This window comes from Mya arenaria, chromosome 3, assembly GCF_026914265.1.
Source record: "Mya arenaria isolate MELC-2E11 chromosome 3, ASM2691426v1".
In the NCBI taxonomy this organism is placed as follows: domain Eukaryota; kingdom Metazoa; phylum Mollusca; class Bivalvia; order Myida; family Myidae; genus Mya; species Mya arenaria.
Genome location: NC_069124.1, coordinates 23,500,687 through 23,514,240, shown reverse-complemented (window position 1 = coordinate 23,514,240; position 13,554 = coordinate 23,500,687). Strand labels below are relative to the sequence as shown.

The window sequence follows — 13,554 nt, the reverse complement described above, 5'->3', positions numbered from 1 at the left end:
AAGCGCAGAATATGGTCCTTTGTGAAGTTAAAGTATCTGAAACAGGTATGTTTTTACACTATCGATACCTACATGAATCGGTATCGGCCACTAGTTTGGCATACGACCGTTTGATGTCGTACGGACAATATTTCGTGTATAATCGTTAATGCAGTGTGTGTATTTACACAGAATTTTTTTGTAATTAAGCCGCGCTAATTAAAATGTTATGTAAAATTTTTCGTCGAAAAAAAGTGTTTATTATATCACATATACCTCTCTCTATATATGTATGAATAGAACACTCAGTAAGAGACTAAAAGAATATTCAATCAGAGAACGATACCAGAACTCTTACGTTATATACAGTAAATGTATGTCATATCATACTCTTATTATGCATGAGATGTATGTATTATTTATACTAGCCTTTGTCAAAAGCTTTAACATGCAGAAGATTAACAACGTCCAATACACATGTTTCCAAGTATTTTTACGTCAATAGTTTTTAACTACAACATATATTTAAGATTGCCCAATCGGAACATATGGAGATAAGTGCTCTGAAAGCTGCGGACATTGCAGAGGAGGCTCTAAACAGTGTGACTATGTCAATGGAACTTGCAAAATGGGATGTGAAACAGGATATGTGAGTCTGCCTTGCTTGCAAGGTAAGTGTTGCATCTTTGAATGCATAAAATAAACATACTTGCAGGTATTCGCAAAATATGGTACAAGCAATCATTAAATACCAACACAGTTCTAGTAGCGTAAATGTATACAACTGGAAGGGAAAAAATAGTGGACTCGAAGGTATTTGATTTTATAAAGGAATTGAAAATTGTATTCGATGTTGATACATTTATTTCAATTGTTTAAGCGCCAAATAACTTTATTGCTGTATGTTTCCATAATGTATTCATATTTTATATAACTCACTCAAACTTTTCAAAACGAAACTAAAATATTTGTGAGTCACCAGGCATCCAACCTGCATATAATTGTTTATACGGATGGATACCTATACAGACTTTTCACTGAGAGAAAATGAAATCGTTTTAAAGTATCAAAAGGGACACACTAAGACATTGATTCATGCCATTTTTTTAATAGTTGCCTCTGTCAATGCCAAACAGATAAAAAGATAGAATATACAAATAATGTATAAGCCTTATGAAGTAAATATTTTGTTTTGAGGCCCGGTCGCACATGTATGAATCATTCGTTTTTTTGTAGAGATAAATATACTTCATTTGCAAATGAGTTTGATATTCAGAAGAAGAAGTTACTACGGTGAAAACTGTGCCAAACGCTGCGGCAACTGTTTAGACGGGAGTCGATGTGATTTGCATAATGGAAGCTGTCCAGGAAAATGTTCACCAGGGTATCTTGGACTATACTGTAATCAAAGTACGTTTTGTATTTAAACTTTGATGCCATTCACCCAAACCGAACTGTTTTAAAACCCTTCAGTTATTGGTGAGATTGTTTTTTTATTTATCTACGTAATCGGATAAATTTATAAACACATTGGAATTCAAGTTGTTCAAACGAGGTAAAAATTATGTAAGTCACCAGACATAAAAAATGTACATACTTGTTTATATCGGATACCTTAAACATTCCACTGAAAGAAAAATAACTCATTTTAGAGTATTGAAAATGACACAATAAGTCATTAATTCACGCCAAAAAAAATACTTTTATCAAACCTTAGTTTTTGTTGAGATGTTTTTAACCATTTTGGGTATCGGAAAAAAATATTAACACACCGAATCTACTCATTCAATCTTTCCAATGAAACCAAGATAAAGTGAGTGCACTAGACAGCCAAAATGCACATAATTGTATATATCGGATACCTTTAACATTTCTCTGAGAGAAAATGAACTCATTTTAGAGGATTGAAAGGGACACAATAAGACATTATTTCAGGCCAAAACAGATTCCTTTGTCAATGACAAATATATAAAGAAAGGAATAGAATTATACTTGTTATGCCTTGAATAGTAAATTTATACAATATTTCGTTTTGAGGCCACCGTCGCACACAATTTCATTGTGTATCAATACTTATACTACATTTGCAATACCCGTATATTGTCTTCCATTTTAGGCTGCAACAACAGTTATTACGGTGAAAACTGTGCCCAACTTTGCGGCAACTGTTTAGAGGGGGCTCGATGTGATTTACAGAATGGAAATTGTCCATTTGGATGTTCAGCAGGCCACAGTGGAGTGTTCTGTAATCAAAGTACGCTTTATATTTAAAATTTAATTATATGTAATTCATACAAACTGAATTTCTGTTAAGCATTATTTATAAGCGACCACATGGTTTAACAGTTTTGAACCTTTTAAGGCAGACTGTGTGTGAAGCTTTTGGTTTCTAACGATGACTGCGTCGTATCTTTGAAAAGTATTTGCATTAGGTGCTCTGAATTGTTTCCCTCCGTCTGCAGATAGAGTTGGGATCTCTAATCATTGAAGTACTTGGGGTTTACCTTTTCGTTTTTTATTATTATTTGTTTTATTGATAAGTTTCCTCAAGTTAAAGCATACTTTGATAAGATTAACCTTTTGCGTTTTATCTTTATTAAGGATTGTTGGGATAAGAGTGAGGTCTGTGCACATAAACTGGTTTAAACCCCCAGTAAATTTACATTTTACTGACCGTTCCAAGGCGGTACTTAACAATTCTTGATAAACATACCAATTATATATATATATATATATATATATATATATATATATATATATATATATATATATATATATATATATATAGATATATATATACATATAGTTTTTATGCACTGTGCTGTTTGTAGAGTTGTGTGCTGTTCTATGTTTCTTGTTTGTGAATTTGTGTTCTATGTCGTTGGCGTTGCCCATTGCCACTAAACCGGGTTTATGTTTAAACTTTTTTGCTACTGAGCATGTTTCTGTAGCTTTTTGCATATATATTAACTGTCGAAGGTATCGGAAACCTTTTAAACAGACTTATAACATGTTTATAAAGTAAACAATCAGCACGTTCCTTATATTCGGCGACTAGTTGCCAGCTGCTTGTACGGCATATGTCTATTGTCGTACGAATTAAGTCCGGTCATTGAATATATTTGAATACACATGATCGTCTTGTCGTATGAATAACTGTTACGTAACTGGTCTACAGTAACAAAATATCTAATATGCTTTGAAAATTATTTTATTTCATGTTGTATGTCGGATTTATACTTTATAGAATCATTTACAAAAAGCATATAACAAGTACAGATGCAATTTTAGAAAGTTTTTTCTTCTTTAGTTATGGGTTTGATAGGATATTCCGAAAAGAAGGTATTTAATAATAGTCTCTCAAAATTATAATTATTCAGTAAAAACTGATTTGATTTTTTTAACTTTGCAAGAATTACTTTGTTTGCATAGAAGTGTCATATTTTTCGTTTAATTCATATGATTTAGCAGATTCGCAAAAAGTGTCCAATTCCAGAATTGGCAATTAACAGCATCCGGAATATGTTTGCAAATCCGGATTTTTGCACACTTAATTTCATTGTTTTTTCACCCAATTTTTTATACTATTATTAAAAGGGGTTTGGTAATACTAAAATATTTTTTTTATATCTGATATTTGATTTAGAAATAAGGGTATCTTTGTAATTATAGTCAACTTTTCCAATGGGAATCCAATTTGAAATTTGCCTTCTCATTGAAAAATTGTTTTTCCAACTGATAAACAAAGACAGATATAAATCACAACTATTATTATCAATTGGTAGAATGTTAAATTGAAAAGGTGCGTTTAGAGTTTATCAATTGGAAACATTGGCAATGAGCTTAATCCAATTGGAGATTCTGAAAAACAATATTAATAAGATAACATTTTTCAATTTCCTAATTCTCTTAAAAAATGTCTATCAATTTATTTAGGAATATATTTTTTTTTATTTTTTACCTGTGTCCTGACTCTGTATTCACCCCATTTCACGCAATAAATCAGATCAAAATTAAACTTTATTATTCTAACCCAACCATGGATACAACTTTAACATCTTTAAATCGTTTTTTTTTTTCTCATCAGACGCCATTTTGTTTGAATCAGTAAAGATGTGGAAGCGAACGACTAAGAAGTTTTTCTTTTTGGGGTCAAGTTAAACCAGTTTTGGGCTTGAAAATGTTGTTATGGTTGTCACTATTACACAAAAAATTACCATTGTCTTTATTCTTAAAGAAGATGTAATAATCTGAAGGTGATGCATATGTGGCATATGAAATGTTATACATAATTATTTATTTTATAGACACTGCTCTGCACTATGATATTATTACATACCCTTCATCATGTATACTTGTATGTGAATCATCTTGTACATGTAAAAATGGATATTGAAATTTTACATTAAAACATTGTACTTGTAAGCTCGCCGAAGCTCGTATAAATCACTTTCCACATCAATCTTAAAGGGACTCGCTCATGTTTTTGCACAAAATAATATTTCCCAAACCTGTAAAGCATCTGGAAACACTTAAATTATATTAAGTTTACTCTTTGATACCGAAATTACGAACACAACAAATGTATATCAATAAAATCAGGTTTTAATCCGGAGCGAACTTACGCTTAAGTCAAGAAAAAAACGATAGCATAACCACTCAGCAATAGGGACTCATATATACTTCATTGGATCTTTTATCATTCATTTAATACCTTGAAAGCATCATTGGAAAATGTCAATTAACTAAACATGCTTCAGCCTTTTGCTGAATTTCGTAAGCAACATTTGTTGAAGGGTTCCAGTTGTCAGCATATTGATTTAAACACTCCTGATGATTTGATACACTTTATTATATATACAACTTGATACTGTTCATGTCGGGTATGAACAGGCATACAGAACTCAGCATTTTTCCAGTTCAGGCTAACAAAAAGAAAAAGTAATTTTTCGGTATTGATAGCCACAACACGAAACAGTGAATTCAAATTTATATTTACACGCAAGTGCAATCTGAATCTACCTGAACAAATACATGTAAAATAAGTCTTAAAAACTTAACATAAATATGTAACATATCTTTTAAAAGAAGATGGAAAAAAACGTCGGTATTTCGTCCTCTTTTAGGCTGCAACAGCAGTTACTACGGCGAAAACTGCGCACACCGTTGCGGAAACTGCAAAGAGGGGAGTCGATGTGATTTGAAGAGTGGGAACTGTCCAGTAGGATGTTTTGCAGGGTATCATGGAATCTACTGTAATCAAAGTACGCTTCACATTTATAGGTCAAAGCTTAAGTACTATTTAACCCATGTTGTTGTACCGTGTACAGTATCGGACAAATGTTAAACAAACTGATTCTAATAAAAAGTGTCATATAGTAAACAATGTACTTGCATACTATTTGGCGACCTGTTGTTGATCTATTAGAGTTGGAACGATTGCGTACTGGTGTACTAAGATTATCGAAGGTGTTTGGCGAAACATGACGATCATGTTATGCGAAATAACATAAAATGGTCGACGACTTCTTGGCGATTTATTGGCGAACAGCATCAACTGGTTGCCAAACAAATATAATAGTTGGTATTATATAAATGTTCTTTAATGACGTCAAACTAACGTTTTGTATGTTTTATCAGCAAACGAACTTAGGCATTTCTTTTGGACATACGCAAATAATATAAATTATTTCTAAAAATATCTTAATTGGTGGTCTCTTTTAATGTGTATTATTCCGTTGCGAATATGTGATTATGTTTATATAATATAACCCTAAATTAAATGTGCAGCCTGCGCTGATTATTCGTATGGTGACAACTGCTCCTCCCGATGTGGTCAATGCCATGACAAGGCAGTATGTGATAAAGTATCAGGAAACTGTATAGCAGGTGGATGTGACCGGGGGTACACTGGAGTCAGATGTGAAACAAGTATGTTAAAGTTGTTTTCCTATTTTATAATAAATGCAAACATTGAGTTATTTGCAAATATGGACTTTAATGGTTTTTGCTTGTTTAAAACCTACATTAAAGACATGGCTTACATTTCAATACAACTTGCCTATTAACTGTTCGATCAATCGCTTACCAACTTTATGTTTAAACACGTTGTGCTGCTAAAATGATCTATTACGGTCTTTGGACGTCCGTTCGTATGTCCGTTTAAATTAATTTTCCTTCATAGCAAACATTGGTCGTTTTGAAATGCTTTGTTCGTTCAAAGCTTTGAAATAATTATTTAATGCAGAACTCAACCTGTGATGGCAATTGAAAGGAAATGAAACAATAATTAAATATTCCAGTCCGATATCGCCAGCCCGATTAGCCTCTTTAAGAATGTCAATGTTGTTCGCGAGATTCTTTACAACAAATAGAGTTATTGTCATGCTAGAGGTCATCAAAAATGCTGCAATTGTTATATATTCAGATTATGTTGCTAAAAACGTTAACATAATTGGACAACATGTGCACTAGTTAGAATACAAAATATAGACACAACATACTTCTTAGTTAACACCTGGAGGGATGGATACATGTAGTTTTATAGACTACTTTCGCTCGCCCTACAACTTGTCATTGTCATACAGATAGCTATTCTTATCATAATAAATCAAGAAGGTTTCTTGGAGAACCCTCTACCCTCCGCCTACATAGCTTAACATGTTACCTAAGAGTTGTGAATATGTAATAGTTCTATAATTGCAAATGGTTTGCTTTTGGGAAAGTTCAGAACAAATGTCCTCCTAATGTGTTCAAGTTGTTGCAATTCGATTGGCATTGAGTCGTGAAGGGTTTCCCTAAACGATATTGTTTCTTTTTGACTGTCCTAAGCTAGATCTTTCGTCATAAACATTTAAATAGCTCTTCACCGTTAAGTGTGTTCAATGGGATTGTAATTTGTCATATTCATCAACAGAACAAATTATTTCAAAATAAGACCATAATGACACTTAGACTCTTTCGTTTAAGTGTGCACAGACAAAACGTTTGGATATAATTGTGAGGGGCATTGTCATTGTAACAATGCTTCTGAGCAATGCAATGTAATGACTGGGAGCTGCAGCAGTGGATGCGCGAACGGCTGGACCAGTGACAACTGTAGTAAAGGTATTATTACAATTTTTTTTTAAACTTATCAGTTTAAATGACACCTCTCTGATACTTCATATGAGTGACAATAATATAATTACTCATCTGAAGTGATTTTTGAATATTCTGGAATTGTCATCGCATATGAAGAGTGTTATTCGGCAAACTATAGAATTAAATTATGTTTTTTTAAAATGAAATGTTAACAAAACATATATTATGTTAAACTTTAATGACATTTTACCAAAACCTTAAGCTTTTTCACACTGTACACACTTGCATTAGCTAGTCTGTATTTCATAGTAATACAACTTCAGGAACAGAGTTGTAACAAAAAGCATTTTCTGATATTCCTGTTTTGTTCTGACTGTATAAAACATGGGACGGTTCATTTAGTAAGTCACATATTTATTTTGTCTTTAAATAAATTTCAAAATAGGGCAACATATCACAATTAAGTATTGTCCAGTTATATAATACCTTTTACAGCTTGTATTGCCGGATTCTATGGATTTAGGTGTCAAAACAACTGTAGTGGAAATTGTCGGGAAAATGCTACCTGCAATTTTATTACCGGTGTATGCTCCAATGGCTGTGAAGCGGGTTTTGACTTCAATCAAGATAATCATTGTACAAGAGGTAAACACAACTAGAACATACTATACCAAAAAAAAGGATTACAATCACCAATGAAATAATTCCTCTGAATATCTTATATTGCATCGTTAGCTTAGTGAAGAAGTCGCATTATTTTTATTTTATTTAAATCACCTTTCGCTAATTTAATCTCTCGCCGAACTTAATGTTCTTGTGTGTTATTATTATCAGTGATTTTTGCTTTTCTCACATTTAAAACATGCATAGTGTAACTGTTCTTTTAGAGAAAGTTACATAAATATTTCTTTTGTCAAACTACATAGAAACAAGCCGATGTTAAATTTAACAATAAAAAGAAACTATTTTCCAGATAAAGATTTAATTTTTAAAGCCTAAGATTGTTTACCTTTGTATTTTAACCAAAATGTTTTAAATGAGGTATCTGTCACGAGTCGTCATATGATAAACAGTTTTATTGGTCGAGTTCAGGAAACATTTTATTGTTTTACTTATATTATTATCTTATGCCTATTTCCGAGTAAAATATAACTACCTGTTTCACCGGTGCTATAGATGAAGTGAATACCACAAAGTGTCAAAGCAATACCACTTCCAGCGATACAATCATTTCGGAAAATATCATGTTTTTATATAATTTTATGAGTGAAACAAGAACTGAAATTAAACCAAGTAATAATGATATTATAAACAAAATACTTTTAACAAAGTAAGCTCTCTATGAAATGTTAATTTCACATTCGGTCATATAAAGTAATAATAATTGGGTTAATAATTTATTAACCCAAATAATTGGGTTTCCTGTTTACATCTAGAATGTAAGAAACGTTCAAAGAATGTTTTTCATAAATTCAAGTGGAATATCACTTTTCCCTATGATGATTAAATTAAGGAAACGAACTACATTATTCAAATAAATCTTCATCATAAAAACAAAAATAGCAAAAAAAACCCCACATGATTTGCTGGATTGTTACTTACTCAACAAAAATTGGTTAGAATTAACTTGTTTACAAACATATATAGTGATATTGTTATATAACACATACAGAAATATACGGGATATATATGGAACCGGAAACCGAAAACACTGTATAGCGTATGATAAAGAGTATTAAAAAACAGGCAAATTTGTAAATTATATCCAACTCTTATACCTGTCACTATGTGCAATCTAGTAAGATTAACGTTCAGTGTCAGGTTGCATTTGTTATCCAATATTATTTACTGATTAATAAATACCAAACAATACAATAATATATAATCTACTTTGTATCGCTGTATTACAGGTTTAAACAGAGCCACATAAAATATAAGGATGGTTGTATCAATATAGTTGATATTTGGTTATTGGCGAAAATTGCTATACTGTGCTAAAATGGTTGTTTCTATATTTAAATATGAATATAATTATAAACACAATAATGTACTAGTATGAAGAAAAATAAAGAAACAAAAAATAGAGATTTACTTATGGATTAACGAATACAAAGCACATTACATTTATAATTATATTGTTTACACTTTTTGTTCATAATGCATATAACATTTAAATAACATTGCAAAACATATTTTTATAATTTATATCAAAAAGTAAAGATAAATCGCGAATTTCGAAATATGTATATATAAACTGAAAAAAAATTAAAACATTATATATTATATTGACTCAATATAGTATGATTCTTGCACATTAAACTTGTATATAAAACACTTTACTCATCCCTTCGTACACATTGTTTACCATTTACCTTGTGAGAAACATTATCAGCGTATGTCATGGTGTCTTTTTGCTAAGTCGCATCTTGTGCTTTAGACTGATGTGCCTTTGGTCTAGCTCTCGATAGACCCGCTTCCTGGGCAGCTGCTTTCCACCGTTGGCACACAGGCACATATTTGCATTGTTAGCAGCCTGCTCTTTCTGGATCATGTCTACCAGAGTGTATATATTAGGGTTGCTGTGTCGCATTTTGTTGTTTATTTTATGGTTTTAACCATCAAATTGCGTGGAAAATTATGTCTTCATGTCTCAAAACATAGTTTTACCTGTATAGACTGGATATGGTTTCGTAGAAGGTTAATATACAACAACGTAGGTGCATGAATCGTCCCATTGCGATATATTGCGTATACCAGCATCTCGTTAAAGATAGAGTGCATCTGCTGTGTTGTCATTCGGACCTACTTTTGAACACCGATCGGGATGTCTGCAGTAACGATGCCTCATCTCTCGAGCGATTGTGTCCATTTTCTGTTTATAAGGCTGTATATATGGCAATTAAGAACCAACACCTGACTTCCTCTGGAATGCAGGGTTTTGGTATAAACTATCATATCCCATTTCAATTGGGTAGCAAATGTTCCATAAAAAGGTGCGGAGTATATTAGAATGACAATGCTAATTGTAGATTCCCTTGAAACAATACCAACTTGAGATTGTATTCCTTAAAGTGTTTGAAAATGGGCACAACGTATGGACAGTTAAAATTAGTTTCGTTGTTTTACAAACATCAGATTAAAAATGTTTTGAAAAAATTATCCTACGGAAAGAAAACGATTATTAATTGTTGTACGCAATTTCGTTCTCAAGTGAAAAGAACTATTAGAATACAAAATTGATTTACAGTGAAGTGGTGGATTGGTATAAGTGTGTATCTTTTACCCAGATCATGTTATGCTTAATTGAAGCCTACGATTGCCACTTCGTCATAAATTCACAAACTGGACTTCCGCACTTGTTTCATACCAAGGAAGCGAACTCGAGCATGATTCATATCCGAGTATACACTTCTGGATAACCAAGCTAATCAATGACTGTTACGTTCATGTTTGTATGCGTTCTATTATATACCATTTATGTGTTTGTGAGACTAAGTATTATACACAGTGTGCGCAGACGGCTTTTACGGTTATGGTTGCTCCTCCAAATGCGGTCAGTGTCGGGACGCTGTTGTCTGTCATAAAGTATCAGGAGACTTTCGAGCAGGAAGATGTGAGCGGGGATACGAAGGAGTCAGATGTGATTCAAGTACGTTCACCTTGTAATAATATCGTTTCCTGATTGTATTTATCTTAAATATTTAATTGTATGTATAAAACAGGCATTTGTGAACTTTCATTTGCATATTATTTTAAGTTCAGTGATTAAATATTTTAAACGTTTATTTCATGGCTTGGTAATGTTTGTCCATTATCCGGTCATGGAAGCCAATACAAAATTTGGATAAAACATGTCTGTTATGCCTTAGGTGTGGTTTTTTTAACCCTACCGCAGTCCCTGCTCATGGCGCGTCATGTCAGGCATGTCTTGTCAACTTCCACAACTTAATTTTCAAAAAGCAAAGAAGGAGGAGAACATTTTTTCAGTAAAAATATAAACAACATATGATTTTGAATATGACCCATGATTTGAACATTTTAATTTATACAAACCAAGTCATAAAATGCACTTTGGCGGGTCGTAAAGGAAATCAAACTAGTTGGTACAACTGATACATAATTACATCAATAAAATGAACTCATACAATTTAAATATTATAATTATAATTATAATATAATAAAAACACAATGATCAGATCACTGGTTTACAAAAGACTGCAACAGTAAATGCTTACTCATTATACATTTATTTGCAACACTAATCCACGACCCGTTATTACCGTCATTACCTATACGACCATTTTCTCATTTCTGACAGTTTAAAAACTCCAATCACACAGGCGTCATTTTCGTACACCTTTTTATTGTTTTATCTCATTACCCGATCAGAATTGTTATCATCCGGCAATATATTGAAATGTCAATATCATCATTTTCAACAAAATCATGTAAATGTACTGTGCGTTATTTTAAATAGCCTAAAATCATAAATTTATATTTGTCATCTTCAAATGTGCTATGAACATTTGTAAAAGTGTCACTATGAATAGTAGTACATGTGTACCCGAGTTTGCAAGTTTAAAATAGCATTTACAAAACAGCAAATATGACTTGTTATGGCAATTTCCATCAAATTAAACCCAACACTGTGAGGAAATTTGCTGCATAGCATAAATATTAGAGCTTAGAAGTTCCTCTCTAACCTCTTATATTATTCCACCTAAATTTCTTGTGCTGCCAGGTTATTTTTTTATGTTTCTTTGTTGAAATTCACTCACTTTAAAATAAAAAAATATAAATACCCCATGTTTCCGTTCAACATAATAATTATGTTTTGTTTACAAAATGCGACCCCAAATTAGGCCCAAACACAGAAAAAGGCATTATCTTAATATGGTATTACCTTAAAGATTTAAACTGCTGCTTTCACGTGTTTTTACTTGGAACGGCTATATACAATATTCTGATATAGCGACATCAGAATAGATTCTAAAGACAGTCTTTTGTTTAATATAGAAATAGTAGCTATACATGTTATTAGTGGTCACCAAGCCGGACAAGTGAGTTTTCTCCGGGTACTCCGGTTTCCCCCACAACACAAGACCACTCTCTCACGCAATATCTTGCCAACGAGAGTAATTAATATAACTTGCAATGGCTTGTATCACAATCGTTGTAAAATTAAATAAGTTTAAACACACATGTTATCATTTTTAAACACAATTCATTAAATTAAATCTTATTTATTGTATACATCAAACAAATTCATGATATGATACCAAAGGTTAACTTCGTCAGTCAAACGGACATTCCACAAGCGAATGGTGTCACCAGTCGATGAGTACAGTATATACTAGTTGTATGCAACCCCATATGGTATGATAATATTTGAGTCAACCATGTTCGTATTTCAGATAAAACGCTTCACTAATACAGCTCGTATAGTTGCAATTTTTAATAACTTTCATCTGATGTTACCATGTCGGAAATACTATTGTTTAGTGAATAGATGGATTATGAGAAAAATATCATCCGTCCTGCTGTTGCATGAAATAAGTATAATTTACGAATTGTATACACACTTGGTATTCTATTCGAGGCGGCAAACCGTAACGGATGTGTGTTGTTTGGGTTACTGGTGTATGTTTTAAAATTAAAAGGGTACTTTGCGTAGTGACAACATTGCAAGGGGGGTTTAAACTCAACCGCAATAAATAAATTAAAAAATGTAGGATGAAGTTTGTTTTGCCACAAAAAGACGAGCCGTACTGATCAACGATTTAGGAAATAAACACTTATTAAAACAAAAACAAAAACCCAACAACAAAAAAAGCATTATAATGGCACATATACATGGAACATGTTAACTTTGCATTCAAAAGTAGACATGCGAAATTCTTATAAATTCTATCCATTTAAAGCATGTCCGGCTGGTAGATATGGTCAAGAATGCCAGAACAACTGCAGTGGGTATTGTTGGAACAAAGAACCCTGTCGATTTACAACGGGTGTTTGCTTAAATAGCTGTTCGCCAGGCTATGACTTCAAACAGGATGACAAATGTAAAACAAGTAAGCACGACTCAATCGTTGTTCCTTGACACAGGTATCTTTAATCTGAGGATAATTGCGCTTCAAGTTATGTGACAGTACTCTCATGTAGCATGTACCAAACACATATATATTATATATATAAATGCTAAGCTAAAAATGAGCTGCCGTTCAAAAAATATCATATGATGCATGCTAGTCTTACAATTACTTGTATTTGACGATTCTATTATTGCAATCTGTGCTGGTGGAAAGTTTTGTGAAGGTTGCAATTTTATCTGTGGCTTCTGCAGAAATGAAGCTCACTGTAACAATTTAAGCGGAAGTTTCACTGATGGTTTCGAAAATGGTCACTTCTGACTGTCTTGTATAAAGAGTGAGTATTTAGTGGTTGAAGTTTCGTTATAAAATGTTCGATGTAGATGTGCGATTTGCATTCGTC

General features: G+C 32.5%; 1 protein-coding gene across 1 annotated transcript; it reads left to right on the top strand.

Annotated features, from left to right (window-relative positions):
- Positions 1–11: 11 nt before the first annotated feature.
- LOC128225861 (multiple epidermal growth factor-like domains protein 10) lies at positions 12–13,082 on the top strand. The gene is made up of 7 exons (XM_052935759.1): positions 12–45; positions 510–650; positions 1,216–1,389; positions 2,096–2,233; positions 5,106–5,200; positions 10,571–10,711; positions 12,984–13,082. Exons 1-7 carry the CDS (start codon positions 12–14, stop codon positions 13,080–13,082), a joined length of 822 nt encoding a protein of 273 aa, XP_052791719.1.
- Positions 13,083–13,554: the final 472 nt, after the last annotated feature.

Bases quoted from the DNA above. Each gene is read 5' to 3' on its own strand.
- LOC128225861 (XM_052935759.1), top strand. From the start codon at position 12: ATGGTCCTTTGTGAAGTTAAAGTATCTGAAACAG. The intron at 46-509 runs GTATGTTTTTAC...CATATATTTAAG, and splicing joins AGTTAAAGTATCTGAAACAG to ATTGCCCAATCGGAACATAT. The intron at 10,712-12,983 runs GTACGTTCACCT...ATCCATTTAAAG, and splicing joins AGGAGTCAGATGTGATTCAA to CATGTCCGGCTGGTAGATAT.